General features: G+C 45.0%; 1 protein-coding gene across 1 annotated transcript in view; it reads right to left on the reverse strand.

Moving 5' to 3' along the window:
* LOC112265287 (sodium/calcium exchanger 2) overlaps nucleotides 1-17,191 on the reverse strand; it is a 108,111-nt gene that overhangs the window by 12,238 nt on the left and 78,682 nt on the right. The window contains exons 7-9 of the mRNA XM_024442438.2: nucleotides 7,697-8,073; nucleotides 5,519-5,622; nucleotides 3,950-3,967 (exon numbers count right to left, since the gene is read on the reverse strand). Coding sequence (XP_024298206.1) covers nucleotides 3,950-3,967; nucleotides 5,519-5,622; nucleotides 7,697-8,073 — 499 coding nt within the window. The remainder of the gene's footprint in view (nucleotides 1-3,949; nucleotides 3,968-5,518; nucleotides 5,623-7,696; nucleotides 8,074-17,191) is intronic.

Genomic DNA, 17,191 nt, shown 5'->3' on the forward strand with positions numbered 1-17,191 from the left:
AGTTGTCTGAGATATACCTATATAATATTTATCCAGGGATGGATACAAATCGATGTAAGAGTGATGCATTTTATGGAGTGAGCAGGTCCTTATCTTGGATTTATGCTGTAAATAGACTTCCATCAATAAATGATTTTCACAATATCCAAGGCCACACTGAGGGCTAATCCCTAAGTGACTAACTGCCCCAGAGGTGTGATCTAAATAAGGGTCCTCAACTCTTAAGGTTCCCTGGAAAACTTTTGCCCGATAAAGAACCTTCGAGTTGGGGTTCTTGACGTGGCATCTACGGTTCTCCAGAATTCTAAAAGGTGCCCTTTCATAGCACACAGCAAATTGGTCAGTGTTAACTAGTGTTGATTAAAGAGTTAAATTAACAAAACCCCCGTGTTGGTGTTGGCGCTGGAGGAGATGGCCGCTGTTTTACGGTCTCCTAACCAATTGTGCTATTATTTGGGGGGTTTTCGCGATATTTGTAAATGATTTTGTACATAATGTTTCTGGAACCGTATCTTATGGAAGAAAAGAGCTTCTGGATATCAGGACAGCGATCACTCACCTCGGATTAGACAAAGATTTCTTCAACAACAACAACAACAAGCAGGACTCACACAATATTCTCCAAACACCCCACAGGGCAGACGTCCCAATTATTCGCAAAAGGAAGCGACGCAGAGGACGAAGAGCCGGATGCCTCGTCCGACCCGCAGAGGACGAAGAGCCGGATGCCTCGTCCGACCCGCAGAGGACAACTAGGAAAGCTGCCGTTACCGTCAATATTACTCGCCAACGTGCAATCATTGGACAATAAACTAGACAAGGTACGATCACGAATATCCTACCAACGGGACATCAAAAACTGTAATATCCTATGCTTCACGGAATTATGGCTGAATGACGACATGGATATTCAGCTAGCGGGATACACACTGCACTGGCAGGATAGAACAGCACGAGGGGGGGGGGGCAGTCTGTGCATATTTGTAAACAACAGCTGGTGCACTAAATCTAAGGAAGTCTCTAGATTTTGCTCGCCTGAAGTAGAGTATATTGTGATAAACTGCAGGCCACACTACTTGCATAGAGAGTTTTCAGCTATACTTTTCATGGCTGTTTATTTACCACCACAGACAGATGCTGGCACTAAGACCACACTCAGTCAGCTGTATAAGGTAATAAGCAAACAGGAAACCACTCACCCAGAGGTGGCGCTCCTAGTGGCCGGAGACTTTAATGCAGGGAAACTTAAATCAGTTCTACCAAATCTCTATCAACATGTTAAATGTGCAACCAGAGGGAAAAAAATTCTAGATCACCTGTACTCCACACACAGAGACACGTACAAAGCTCTCCCTCGCCCTCCATTTGGTAAATCCAACCACAACTCTATCCTCCTGATTCCTGCTTACAAGCAAAAATTAAAGCAGGAAGCACCAGTGACTCGGTCGATAAAAAAATTGTCTGATGAAGCAGATGCTAAACTACAGGACTGCTTTGCTATCACAGACTGGAACATGTTCCAGGATTCTTCCGATGACATTGAGGAATACACCATATCAGTCACTGGCTTTATCAATAAGTACATTGAGGACGTCGTCCCCACAGTGACGGTACGTACATACCCCAACCAGAAGCCATGGTTTACAGGCAACATTCGCACTGAGATAAAGGGTAGAGCTGCCGCTTTCAAGGTGCGGAACTCTAAACCGGAAGCTTACAAGACTTCCTGCTATGCCCTGCGATGAACCATCAAACAGGCAAAGCATCAATACAGGGCTAAGATTGAATCATACTACACCGGCTCCGACGCTCGTCGGATGTGGCAGGGCTTGGAAACTATTACAGACTACAAAGGGAAGCACAGCCGCGAGCTGCCCAGTGACACGAGCCTACCAGACGAGCTAAATCACTTCTATGCTCGCTTCGAGGCAAGCAACACCGAGGCATGCATGAGAGCATCAGCTGTTCCGGACGAATGTGTTATCACGCTCTCCGTAGCCGACGTGACTAAGACCTTTAAATAGATCAACATACACAAGGCTGCAGGGCCAGATGGATTACCAGGACGTGTGCTCCGGGCATGTGCTGACCAACTGGCAGGTGTCTTCACTGACATTTTCAACATGTCCCTGATTGAGTCTGTAATACCAACATGCTTTAAGCAGACCACCATAGTCCCTGTGCCCAAGAACACAAAGGTAACCTGCCTAAATGACTACAGACCCGTAGCACTCATGTCCGTAGCCATGAAGTGCTTTGAAAGGCTGGTAATGGCTCACATCAACACCATTATCCCAGAAACCTTAGACCCACTCCAATTTGCATACCGCCCCAACAGATCCACAGATGATGCAATCTCTATTGCACTCCACACTGCCCTTTCCCACCTGGACAAAAGGAACACCTATGTGAGAATACTGTTCATTGACTACAGCTCAGCGTTCAACAACATAGTACCCTCAAAGCTCATCACCAAGCTAAGGATCCTGGGACTAAACACCTCCCACTGCAACTGGATCCTGGACTTCATGACAGGCCGCCCCCAGGTGCTTAGGGTAGGTAGCAACACATCTGCCACGCTGATCCTCAACACTGGAGCCCCCCCTGGGGTGCGTGCTCAGTCCCCTCCTGTACTCCCTGTTCACCCACGACTGCATGGTCAGGCACGACTCCAACACCATCATTAAGTTTGCAGACGACACAACAGTGGTAGGCCTAATCATCGACAACGACGAGACAGACTATAGGGAGGTGGTCAGAGACCTGGCCGGGTGGTGCCAGAATAACAACCTATCCCTCAACGTAACCAAGACTAAGGAGATTATTGTGGACTACAGGAAAAGGAGCACTGAGCACGTCTCCATTCTCATCGATGGGGCTGTAGTGGAGCAGGTTGAGAGCTTCAAATTCCTTGGTGTTCACAACAACAAACTAGATTGGTCCAAACACACCAAGACAGTTGTGAAGAAGGCACGACAAAGCCTATTCCCCCTCAGGAAACGAAAAAGATTTGGCATGGGTCCTGAGATCCTCAAAAGGTTCTACAACTGCAACATCGAGAGCATCCTGACCGGTTGCATCACTGCCTGGTACGGCAATTGCTCGGCCTCCGACCGCAAGGCACTTCAGAGGGTAGTGCGTACCGCCCAGTACATCACTGAGGCAAAGCTGCCTGCCATCCAGGACCTCTACACCAGGCGGTGTCAGAGGAAGGCCCTAAAAATTGTCAAAGACCCCCAGCCACCCCAGTCATAGACTGTTCTCTCTACTACCGCATGGTAAGCAGTACCAGAGTACCAGTATCTGTTACTTGGACTTATTGCACCCGATACTGAAATGGTTGTTTCAGTTTTTGATGTCTAAGGTAGTCTCATATCTTAGTCTTCGCAACCCTGACAGTCATTCTGAATGCAGGTTGTGGGCGAATAAAATTTGAAACGTTGGACATCCCCACTCTGGCTGGATTCCAATTACACATCACTTTGCAAGCCAGCATAATGTGATTTGCAGGGAGGATTAGGGTAAAACTAGGCCCTCAGAAGAAGGCTTTATGAAATATTATATGACAACGTATTCACTTAGGATCTTACTTGGTGAAGGCAACAGGACTGAAAATGAATGAATTCAACAACCATGTATCCATCACTAGCAAACACAGTCATGTGTGTTACTGGTAACATCAACATTCCCTCAAAAGGCACTTTGGGACATATGGAAATAATATGCAGGGCTATTCAATTCCAGTCCTGGAGGGCCGAAACATGTCTGGATTTTGATTTTTGTATGGTTCTTCAGAGAACCTTAAATTGATCTCATGTGAAATGCTTGTTGTTTTTATGGATGATTCGGAACCAAAACCAATTCCCCCACATGTGCCTTTAGGGATAATAAAATGTTCTGTGGGCTGTTTCTAGGCTGGTTGTGTGAGGCAAGTTGCTGATGGTCTTACCTTGGTTAAGCAGAAGGGCTGGAAGAAAGAAGGAAAAACAGAACAATCATCAGTACAGCAGTCCAAACAGAAGAACAGAACAATCATCAGTACAGCAGTCCAAACAGAAGAACAGAACAATCATCAGTACAGCAGTCCAAACAGAAGAACAGAACAATCATCAGTACAGCAGTCCAAACAGAAGAACAGAACAATCATCAGTACAGCAGTCCAAACAGAAGAACAGAACAATCATCAGTACAGCAGTCCAAACAGAAGAACAGAACAATCATCAGTACAGCAGTCCAAACAGAAGAACAGAACAATCAGTACAGCAATCCAAACAGAAGAACAGAACAATCAGTACAGCAGTCCAAACAGAAGAACAGAACAATCATCAGTACAGCAGTCCAAACAGAAGAACAGAACAATCAGTACAGCAATCCAAACAGAAGAACAGAACAATCAGTACAGCAGTCCAAACAGAAGAACAGAACAATCAGTACAGCAGTCCAAACAGAAGAACAGAACAGTCATTACAGTAGTCCAAAGTCAAAGTGCAGTATGACATGATATCACACCATTACACTTCCCTGACCTTGTGAGATTTCACCAACTAAGAGCTCTGATGCCATTGTGGACTCTCCTCTAAGAGCCTCGGTTCAGTATAAACATGTTTTTTTTGTTTTCAACATTCTCTCTATTTCTCTCTCTCTCTGGTTGTACCCTGATTCTCCACTCTTCTCCTAAAGTGTACACTTGCAAAGATTATGGTATTGATTTAGGAATGGTGGAAACTCCCTCCAGCCAATGCTTACGCCAATCCTATTCTTTTAAATCCACGATGGGGAGTGTGCAAGTGTATGCTCTCTCTCTCTCGCTCACACACACACACGAACAAAACACACACAAACGAAACACACACGGACACTAGGGCTATTTCCTCTTTATTTTCTTCACCTCACACACGATTGGACATCACGCTTTGGTTGGCTCTGCGACTCTGAAAGGTCTCTACTTGTATCTTCATTTCACCAGCAGAATTGAAAATCCATTCTTTACCAAACAAAGCCACCTATAGTGCCTTACTGGTACTAGTGATAAGGCCCAACTCAACCAGAGCCTGAAATGGAATGAAAAAGGTACAGGTACTTACTTTAATTGGACCGTACCTGGGTTTGTGTTTTAGAGACAGTATTCTATAAGAGGTGCCACAACTCATTAAAGGTGCAGTACTCCGTACCCGTCAGCACCAACCCATTCACAATCACTGACATCAGGAAAAAAAAAACCTACACACTCACTCTCACTTTCTCTGCCTGTTTGTTTTCTCCTGCTACGGACTGAAATGTGAGCTTCGGCTGGAATTTATTGTTTGTCTGTGGGTAGACTGACTGTAGATTACAAACAGTGGCAGAGAGAGAAAGAGAGAGAGCCAGAGAGAGAAGGAGAGACTGAGACTGGAGACTGAGAGAGAGTGCTATGTCAACATGGCTGGCATGGTTCACTGAGGTTCAATTGATACTGGGAAAATGGAAAGGGGACATTCACAGACATGCAAACGGACACACACACTACAAGTACACACACCTGAGATTCCCCTCTTCAGCCAGCGTGGTTCCTCTAGTACGATGAAGAAGTTCTCCTTTTTCTCATACTCCTCATCGTCAATGATCCTCACCTGCAGGGTCTGACTGCACACGCACACACACAAACAGGTCTGTATCAGAAGAGGTCTGTATCAGAGGTCAGTAACCAACAAATGGATTAGACTGTCTTCTTTAAATGTATTCAACAGTTAAAGAGATCAGTGGAAGGATGTAGTCCCAGGGGTAAGTCAGGGATTTTGTTTTACTTTACAGAAAGAGCTCACCTCACACACACACACACACACACACACACACACACACACACACACAGAAGACGACCCCCCTCCCCTTAATGTAGAGCCACAAGGCACTCTTTCCACCACGGGTCACTCCCAGATATCAATGCGCTAACCATACTCCATGTACAGCTATTGAGCAAAAGGCAGGGAGGGGAGCGGCACAAAGCCAGACAAAGATGTCTTCCTCCCCGGGGGGCCGCCCCAGACATATTAACAGACACAGCTTGCACTTAAATCACTACAGAGGACCTAAGTCAAAATCACTCCACGGCTGAATAATTCAGATGAAGACATGCACACCGGCCAGTGAGGGGACACCCAGGGGTCTGCAACACAGAGGGACGTTGCCCCTGCTGAATATTATCCCCTACTACTGTGACCCAACCCTCCGCCACTGCTCCAACCCTCAGCCACTGCTCCAACCCTCAGCCACTGCTCCAACCCTCAGCCACTGCTCCAACCCTCAGCCACTGCTCCAACCCTCAGCCACAGCTCCAACCCTCAGCCACTGCTCCAACCCTCAGCCACAGCTCCAACCCTCAGCCACAGCTCCAACCCTCATCTAGCTCCTTCCATCCTGTGAGTCTACCTACTGGCACTAACCACTACCCACTGTACGTCCTTTACTGTACCTACTACTGAGCAACCTTAGCCTCAGCGTCTCTTGGGGATCCCACTGGCACTAACCCATAGGGTCCACTGCATCCCCCCTACAGAGTAGTGCAGGGCTAGCGGTCAGCTTTTACTTCAGGCTGATGCGGAGTGGCTGGTGAAAAGAGGAAATAGGGGGGGATGGAGGGGAGGAGGAGTTGGAAGACGTGTTTCACTTTGTTATTATGCACATTAGTCCTGATAATGTCTCCCAGGACATTGTGCCTGAAAATGTCACCACAGCAACAGTCTCCCTGTTGGCGGCGCAAACATAAACAAGCGATGAGAGAGAAACAAAGAAACAAAGAGAAAAGAGAGAAAGAGGGAGAAGAAAGAGATACAGATGTCGAATCTTAATTTGAGCAAAATTTGCTACAGCAGGAAAACGATCTTGCAGCAACAGGAAATGTAAATTATTATGCAAATTATAATTAACAGACATTTTTGTAGAGGTTGATAAATATTTTTGGGGGGAAAAATCTAGCCTAAATTTCAAAGTGGAAATTACAAACTTCAGAAGCCTTGTTCTCCTGCAACAGGGTGATCATATTGAGATCCTACATCTGTAGATACAGGAAGATAAGAGGAGAGAGAGAGAGAGAGAGAGAGAGAGAGAGAGAGAGAGAGAGAGAGAGAGAGAGAGAAGAGCAAGAGAAAGAGCAAGAGCAAGAGAAAGAAAAGAGAATGAGAGAATAGAGGAAGAGAAGAATAGATACAGCCAGATGAGAGCGAAATTAGAGGTGAATGAGAAATAAACATGATGTTCAAATTATCATTCTTGTGCAGATTTGTGGCGAGAGAGAAAGAACCAGAAAGAGATAAGACAGACATGAATACAGATAGAATGGTAATATAGCATGGTGTAGTCTACTTTAAGGCAGCAACACATAGCAGTGTGAATACAGTATTGGTTATGAGTTGAGCACAAACACTCAAGCCATTGATGGAGTTAAATCTCCCACCAGGTTGGCCTTGATGAATAATGGAGAACAGTGTCTGGCATGGAGTAGGGAGAGGGGAGGGGGAGGGAGCGATAATGAAGGAGTAGGGGAGAGTAGGAAAAGATGGAGGGGAGGAGAGTGGGAAAAGAGGAAGATGGATGAGAGTGGATGAAATGAGGCCTCCCGGGTGGCGCAGTGGTTAAGGGCGCTGTACTGCAGCGCCAGCTGTGCCATCATTTTCACTATCTATCTGCCTTTCTGTGCGTCCGTCCGTCCATCACTACTCACGTTGTCTGGTCGTTGGAGAACTCCAGCTCTCCCTGGGTGTCCTCGTAGTCCACGCCGCCCCCCTTCGCAGTGCACGCCTCCGTGTGATAGGGCAGGATCACCGTGCCGCGGGCGCCCGAGTTCCTCACCACTGAGATCTCCATGGTGCCAACACTCTCGCTGACGCGCACCAGCCGATCACGGAATGTGAAGATGCCAGCATGGTCGTCGTCCAGGATGGTCACCGTGGCGACCAGTGGCTCCACCAGACGGCCCTTGGGTCCCGCGCCTGGCTCATCACTCTCGAACATCCCCTCGGCGTCACCAATGCGCAGGTTGAGCAGCCGCACGAAAAAGTGCTCGTCCTCCTCGAAGATGTCATCATCGATGATGCCAACCTGGGAAAGGTGTTGGATGGAGGGAGAAGGGGTGGAATAGAGATGAAGACAGAAAGTGGCAGCTGTTATAGACCATAAATGCTTGAGAGAAACGCATCAAACCAACCGCACTGATGGTCATAGACATGGGACACTAGGGGATTGATTGTTGTAGTCACTCATTCATAACTGATGGTTGACTAGAAATTGAGTTGTTTCCTAACTCTCTCTCTCTCTCTACACATTCCTTGTTTTTTCCCTTTCCTCAACACTCCTCCTGCTATCCAGAAATACACTCTTTGTCCTCTGTCTAAGCGTGAACATGAAATAACACGAAAACTACGACGCGTTCAAAGAGAGAAACATCATCTCCAAGGACAAAATACTTCAACGTTCACTTCCTCCTTTTTTCACCGTCTCTCTCCCCTCTTCCACTCAGATGAAGTCGTATCCACTGTCAGTCAGGACCATGAGGCAGAATTTAATGTGCTCTAGTTTCCGGAAGACTCTACCGGTTCCTCTAAGACAGTGGTTCCCAATCTTTTTATAGTCCCTAACCCCTTCAAACATTCAAACCCTCCAGCACCAGGGTCAGCGCACTCTCAAATCTGCCACACACACACACTATACGATATATTTATTAAACATGAGAATGAGTTTGAGTTTTGTCACAACCCGGCTCTTGGGAAGTGACAAAGAGCTCTTATAGGACCAGGGCACAAATAATAATAATCAATCATTTTGCTCTTTATTTAATCATCTTACTTATAAAACTTTAATCGTTCATCGAAAACTGAATAACTCACCACAGGTTAATGAGAAGGGTGTGCTTGAAAGGATGCACATAACTCTGCAATGTTGGGTTGTATTGGAGAGAGTCTTAGTCTTAAATCATTTTCCACACAGTCTGTGCCTGTATTTAGTTTTCATGCTAGTGAGGGCCGAGAATCCATTCTCACATAGGTACGTGGTTTCAAAGGGCATCAGTATCTTAACAGCGCGATTTGCCAAGGCAAGAAACTGAGCGCAGGATCCTTCTGATTAAATGACATTTTCACAGAAATGCTTTTTGTAATTTCGATGAGGCTCTCTTGTTCAGATATCGGTAAATGGACTGGAGGCAGGGCATGAAAGGGATAACGAATCCAGTTGTTTGTGTCATCCGTTTCTGGAAAGTATCTGCATAACTGCACACCCAACTCAAGCAGGTGCTTCGCTATATCACATTTGACATTGTCCGTAAGCTTGAGTTCATTTTCACACAAAAAAATCATACAATGATGGAAAGACCTGTGTGTTGTCGTTGTTAATGCAGACAGAGAAGAGCTCCAACTCATAGTCTGAATTTTGTCAAGCACATTGAATATAGTTGCGGAGTGTCCCTGTAATCCTAGATTCAGATCATTCAGGTGAGAAAAAACATCACCCAGATAGGCCAGTCATGTGAGAAACTCATCATCGCGTGAGAAACTCGTCATCATGCAAGTGGTCAGACAAGTGAAAATTATGTTCAGTAAAGAAAACTAAGCTTGTCTCTCAATTAAAAACAAGTGTCAATACTTTGCCCCTTGATAACCAGCGCACTTCTGGATGTTGTAAAAGCGTTACATGGTCGCTGCCCATATCCTTGCACAATGCAGAAAATACAAGATAGTTCAGGTGCATTGCTTTAACAAAGTTAACCATTTTCACTGTAGTGTCCAAAACATCTTTCAAGCTGTCAGCCATTCCCTTGGCAGCAAGAGCCTCTCTGTGACTGCTGCTTTGTTACCCAAGTGGCATCGGGAGCAACTGCTTGCACGCGCATTACCACTCTACTATGTCTATCTGTCATGGCTTTTGTGCCATCAGTACAGATACCAACACATTTTGACCACCAAATTCCATTTGATGTCACAAAGCTGTCCAGTACTTTACAAATATCCTCTCCTGTTGCCCTGGTTTCCAGTGGTTTTCAGAAGAGGAAGTCTTCCTTAATATCCCTTATGCACATTCCATGATCGAACGTTCTAAACACACTTCCTATCGGTTTGGCAATTTCCGGTCAGTCTAGTTGTTATCGGCGATATAACGTTACTACCACTATGTCGCAGTTTTTTACTTGGTGTCTTCAGGACTTGCCTCAAATTAATATTAATGATGTACATCGAATTGTTAAATCAGCCTCCGAGACTCCAGCTAGCAAGAATGAAAAGGGGTTCAAGATGTATATAGGAAGCTACATAGACAACTATGAACCAAGTTAATGACAGATATGACGTTAGCTAGCTACAATCAGTAGCTAGCTAATTTAACAACTAACTGTAGCTAGCTAGGTACTTTGTAAAATTATGTAACGTTGACAGAATCTACCTGAGAATGTGTGTATTTTCATTAGCTTGGTTAAGTTATGCTTGCTAGCTATATTTGCTAGCTAAAAATAATTGTTATTCATGTCTTCTACACAGTATCTAACAAAGATACATTGACAGGGGAGATGTCTGCCTGTCACAGGTCCATGAGGAAGAGTGAAAAGCCGCACAGCATGAGAGTAGGGAAAGGTTATAGATAGCTACTAGGGACCTTGTTAAACATCTCCTGTGAGACACTGTCATCATGTTCAAAATGTGTTGGAGACAGTATCAACGTTTAATCTTATCAGTAGATAGATATTAATGATGGTTCCCAATCCCAATTTAGAATTGCCCACTTAACAGGTTATTTGGTAAGGATCTGTTGATGCAGTGTTTGGTAATTGTGTTACTGTGACACAATGTATTCCTGTAAAGTTAAATGAGCCCCGAGTTAAGAAGACTAGACACTACTATGTTAATTGTTATTTATGGGCCGCATCATTCTTGTTTCTCACTTCAGTCTTTCATCACACTTATCTTCAGATGGTGTTAAAGCACTCCGTACCAGTGATAGTGGTCCAAAGCCACTGCTCCTGTGTTGCAGGAAGTGCTCTGTGCAATCATCTGGTGGCCCTTCTTTACCAGACAGCACACTACTCTCAACTAAACATTCCTGCTGCACCACCAGTTCACAGCTGCACAGACACAGAACAGCATTGGCACAAGCCAAGAACACTTCTGAGTCTATCAATATCCATAAAAAAATACACCTGAAAAGTATTCAGCCTATGTAACAGTAAATCCTTGTTAATTAGGGTGTGAAGCCAGGTCCGGTTGATGGGATAGAGTTCCGTAAACCTACTAACTTGTGTGCTGATGGAATAAGGTAAGTTGGAGGTTCCTAGAATGGAAACATTATAGAAAACATTTTCTTGTGATTGTATCCAGATGATAAGCCTAAACAGTGGTGTCTTTACGATGTAATGACAAATGTTTTGGACAAAGACTGGGGGGAAATATATAATCTATAAATCTGTATATTTTAATTCATTTTATTTGAACTTTCGGGCTTGTGCTGTTTCTGGAAAAGTTACATGAGTCTTTGTCATAGTAATCTCTCCAACCTGATGTTAAGGTTTTAAAATGTTTTGCAGAAGTTCTCTCTACAAAGCACTCAATGGATACATGCCTGACATGCACCTTCTCCGCATCTGCCAACGTATGCCAACTTTTCTCCACTTCCTGCCCCTCTTGTGACAACAATGGAAATGTCAGCTGACGTGCCCCTGGTTGAGTCCTCCTTTGGGCCAGTGCAATGCGGCAGTGTTCTGTCCTATCAGCTTCCACAGCCAAAGACACATGAAATTGTGAAGATTGCCGATGCCCCTTCTCCATCAATACTTTCATTAGATGGATACAGGCTTCAGGCTTCCCAGTGTGCTTACGTCCTTAACCATCAGGAGCAGTTCCACCTCAAGGCATTAGAGACAACTTACGAGATGTCACAAAGTCGAGGTTGCTACAAGGGAGCAGAGCAGCAACCCGGAATGGCATCAGCTCAGGAAAATGAGAATAACATCCTCTCGTTTCCGAGAGGTTTGCCATGTCCGAGAGGTTTGCCGGGGAGAGACCTCAGCTGACCACCTAGCTGAGCGGATGTTCAAGGGATCTGGTATGTAGACCATGAAGATGAAGAGGGGGCTAGCCATGGAGCCAGTGGCTGTACAGGAGTACTGCACACTGAAGAATGTTAACTTCTCTCCGTGTGGCTTCGTAGTGCACCAAGATGCTCCGTGGTTAGGATCCTCTCCAGATGGAATCATCTTTGATCCCACACTTTGAACTCTTAGAGGTCAAGTGCCCAAATGTACCAAGTTATGTTGACTGCCCTTAACCAAAGATACAGAATGGAGAGCTGAAGTTGAAGAGATCTCATGCTTACTACTGGCAGGTGCAAGGTCAAATCCTCTTTGGGATGATGCGAATTTTCGCAGCTTTTTGTTAAAAATCGCGCAACATTTCAGCGCCCTGCTACTCATTCCAGGAATATAGTATATGCATATGATTAGTATGTGTGGATAGAAAACACTCAGACGTTTCTAAAACTGTTTAAATCACGGCTGTGACTATAACAGAACGTCTGTTTCATCGAAAAGCGCAGGAAAATCTGATCACTGGAGATGGAAAAAAATATCCATGCGCCACTCCCATGAATTGTTAAAGGTGAACCGTAATATATGGGGCCGAGCTTGCAGTACCTACAGCTTCCACAGGATCTATAGAGTCTCCTCATTTGAATCTGAATTGATTCTTGGTAGATCCGACCAAAGGGAATCGATTCTCTCCGACCACCGACCCGAGGCATTGTCTGTCTTTTTCTCCGGACATTTTTACGGCAGGCTATCGAATTTACATCGCCCACTGATGATTTTTATAGCTTATTGACGTGTGGTAATCTAAAGTTGCATTAGAAAGGTATTTCGAAGTGTTTTGTGAAAGTTTATCGTCAATTTTTAACTTTTAAAAAATGACGTTACTTTGAAACTATTTTTTTTCCGTTTTCCACACAGTCTTCATAGATCGATATCTAGGCTATATATGGACCGATTTAATCCAAAAAAAGACCCAGTATTGATTATGGGACATCAAGGAGTGCCAAGAAAGAAGATGGTCAAAGGTAATGAATGTTTTATATTTTATTGTGCGGTTAGCGCCGACTATGCTAATTATTTTTGTTTACATCCTCTACGGGTCTTTTGGGGTGTTACATGCTATCAGATAATAGCTTCTTATGCTTTCGCCGAAAAGCATTTTACAAATCTGACTCGGTGGCTAGATTCACAACGAGTGTAGCTTTAATTCAATACCTTGTTTGTGTGTTTTCATGAAAGTTTGATTTTTAACGAAAAACGATCAGTGACGCTCTAAAATATCCGCTGATTTGATCCCCACAACGGAACATCCTCCCTAACAAGTTTTAACAGGTTGTAGCTGGTGTGACTTTGTCATCTGTGCACAGGAGGACATCCTAGTTGAAAGGATATATAAAGATCTACAGGTTTCAAAAACTATAAGAGAGAAGGTTGACCACTTGCATTTTTTACCACTACTTGCAGAAGTGTCTCTCGCACCTGAATGGATCCCCTGCATGGGTGCCAAGTTTAGGGGTTTTATGAAAAATAAGTATTGATGTTCTTGTGAAGAAATCTACAGTAGAATAGATTTGTTTAAAAAAATGTATTTCAGCAAATGTTCAACAGTTCAGTTAATCAATTACACATCTCTAACATTGTATTCAATCTTGCATTCTGGCTGTACTGTGTTTACTTGATTTCTTTCCCCCACCCCCGTTACTCATTGCCTAATTAAAGCCAATACTAGCTCCACACAAACTTATATTCACTACAACACAAATGATTGATACATACCCCCTTGGGTTGTGCCATGGCGGAGATCTTTGTGGGCTATACTCAGCCTTGTCTCAGGATGGTAAGTTGGTGGTTGAAGATATCCCTCTGGTGGTGTGGGGGCTGTGCTTTGGCAAAGTGGGTGGGGTTATATCCTTCCTGTTTGGCCCTGTCTGGGGGTGTCCTCGGATGGGGCCACAGTGTCTCCTGACCCCTCCTGTCTCAGCCTCCAGTATTTATGCTGCAGTAGTTTATGTGTCGGGGGGCTAGGGTCAGTTTGTTATATCTGGAGTACTTCTCCTGTCCTATTCGGTGTCCTGTGTGAATCTAAGTGTGCGTTCTCTAATTCTATCCTTCTCTCTTTCTTTCTCTCTCTCGGAGGACCTGAGCCCTAGGACCATGCCCCAGGACTACCTGACATGATGACTCCTTGCTGTCCACAGTCCACCTGGCCGTGCTGCTGCTCCAGTTTCAACTGTTCTGCCTTATTATTCGACCATGCTGGTCATTTATGAACATTTGAACATCTTGGCCATGTTCTGTTATAATCTCCACCCGGCACAGCCAGAAGAGGACTGGCCACCCCAAAAAAGCTCTCTCTAATTCTCTCTTTCTTTCTCTCTCTCGGAGGACCTGAGCTCTAGGACCATGCCCCAGGACTACCTGACATGATGACTCCTTGCTGTCCCCAGTCCATCTGACCGTGCTGCTGCTCCAGTTTCAACTGTTCTGCCTTATTATTATACGACCATGCTGGTCATTTATGAACATTTGAACATCTTGGCCATGTTCTGTTATAATCTCCACCCGGCACAGCCAGAGGAGGACTGGCCACCCCACATAGCATGGTTCCTCTCTAGGTTTCTTCCTAGGTTTTGGCCTTTCTAGGGAGTTTTTCCTAGCCACCGTGCTTCTACACTTGCATTGCTTGCTGTTTGGGGTTTTAGGCTGGGTTTCTGTACAGCACTTTGAGATATCAGCTGGTGTACGAAGGGCTATATAAATAAATTTGATTTGATTTGATTTTGATACATGTCGTAGATAAACAAATGATTATTTTGCTGCTAGCAAATAAACATGTACATTTACACTGGCTTGGCCCATGCTCTGGACCGGATCAGAGACGGCACAGTCCCTAGGCAGCGCACCTTGTTCTTCATCCCCCTCAGTCGGAGCAGGACGTTTCAGTCTTCTTTCCCAAACACCAGGTCTCTTTTGAATTTGCCAGTTCCACGACAGTAGGAACAACACCTCTTTTTAGGTATTGTTGCCCCCCAATTTTTTCCCTCAACAAAGTCACTTTCGACGAAATGTGTACTACACAGTAAAGCTGTCACGACGTAATGCCACCAACCACCTTTTTCTGAGCTCGACATCGACTCGGTAACGATGGAAGCTCACAATACCATTACATTTGGAAGAAACTGAACACAGAGGCACTGTACAATGTTCATTAGCACCTCCTTCGCGGGGCTGTAATTTAAACGTAGTCATTGCGAACTATTTCAGTCAGAAATGCGTCGACGATAGCTAGTAAGCTAAGGATAAAAACAATAGCAGAACTCGCTCCGGAAGTCATCAACCCGGTCGGAAGTAAATTTGAACGTTGCAGGCGGAATAATGCATAGAGCCTATTGACCCCCATAAATGTGACGGACATATACCAGGAGCTGTGCCAGGCCCGCCATGTCTATTGACTCATCCAGCTGTAACAGACATATACCAGGAGCTGTGCCAGGCCCACCACTTCTGTTGACTCATCCAGCTGTAACAGACATATACCAGGAGCTGTGCCAGGCCCGCCATGTCTATTGACTCATCCAGCTGTAACAGACATATACCAGGAGCTGTGCCATGCCCACCACGTCTATTGACTCATCCAGCTGTAACAGACATATACCAGGAGCTGTGCCAGGCCCACCACGTCTGTTGACTCATCCAGCTGTAACAGACATATACCAGGAGCTGTGCCAGGCCCGCCACGTCTGTTGACTCATCCAGCTGTAACAGACATATACCAGGAGCTGTGCCAGGCCCACCACGTCTATTGACTCATCCAGCTGTAACAGACATATACCAGGAGCCGTGCCAGGCCCACCACGTCTGTTGACTCATCCAGCTGTAACAGACATATACCAGGAGCTGTGCCAGGCCCACCACGTCTATTGACTCATCCAGCTGTAACAGACATATACCAGGAGCTGTGCCAGGCCCACCACGTCTATTGACTCATCCAGCTGTAACAGACATATACCAGGAGCTGTGCCAGGCCCACCACGTCTATTGACTCATCCAGCTGTAACGCATAGAATTCACTGGCTTGTATGGAAAGCAGGTATTGTTTCAAAACATCTCCTGTCGTGTCACTGCTGTGTTGTGAAACAGTGTTGTTTGATGAAGACATTGTCTGTATAGTTTTTTTTGGCGTTTTCCCCCAGCATTGTCCCAGCCATATCCACGGCAGCAGGAATAATTAAGTCCTCCACAATAGTATGGGGCTTCCCTGTCCTAGCCACTCGGTAGCTCACCATATAATACTCTTCTAGCCCCTTCTTATGAATGGTATCTGTTGCTTTTATATATGTGTTACTACTCGAAAGTCGTCTTTATTCTCGCTCAAAAAACTCCCGTGGTGTATTTTTCAAATTGCCATGTTTTGTTTCTAAATGTCTGCGCAAGAGTGAAGGTTTCATCGAGTTGTCAGATAGTACTTTTGCACATATAACACACTGTGGCTGAGGAAAGGCACTACTCCCAAATCAATGTAGTTCTCATCATATTTGCAGCTCTTCGATGGTCCAATGTCCCTGTCTGTTGTTCGGTGCTTTCCCGGGTAAGTGGGCAGTAGCTATTTGGCTGCATCAGATTCACAACTGTCAGTGTCCATGCTAGCTGGGCTAACAACAAATGTAGAATTACTGATGCTAGCATTGGATGTGCTCGTGGAAGCAGAACAACTTGTGTTGTTGACAGGTGCAGGTATAGTACTGCTGGTAGTAGCAGTACTACCAGTAGAGCTGATGTGTCTATGGACCCGGGCCTTACTTTTTTTAAACCATTTATAATTTTTTGAGCAAACGGCATGAGCAGCAGCTTCATTTGGCTACATACGGACCATTAGTCGAATTCCCGCGAGAGAGTAACGGTTAATGTGATTGGATGTTAATTATTTGACTAGGCTACCTGTATTTGACATTGTGTTGTTATTTCGCTGAGCACTAGATGGTTGAATTTTATTTTTGGCAGGGAAACGAGGCTACTCAAGCGAGAGAAAAAAAACTCACCCAAATGTATAGCCCCGTTGGAAAATATAAATGGACTGTTAGGGAGAAAAAAAAGAGACAGTTGATCCGGGACAGAGAGGACTCTGGCCGGCGCTAATTCATAGGGTAATTAGTT

This window comes from Oncorhynchus tshawytscha, linkage group LG13 (genome assembly GCF_018296145.1).
Source record: "Oncorhynchus tshawytscha isolate Ot180627B linkage group LG13, Otsh_v2.0, whole genome shotgun sequence".
Lineage (NCBI taxonomy): Eukaryota > Metazoa > Chordata > Actinopteri > Salmoniformes > Salmonidae > Oncorhynchus > Oncorhynchus tshawytscha.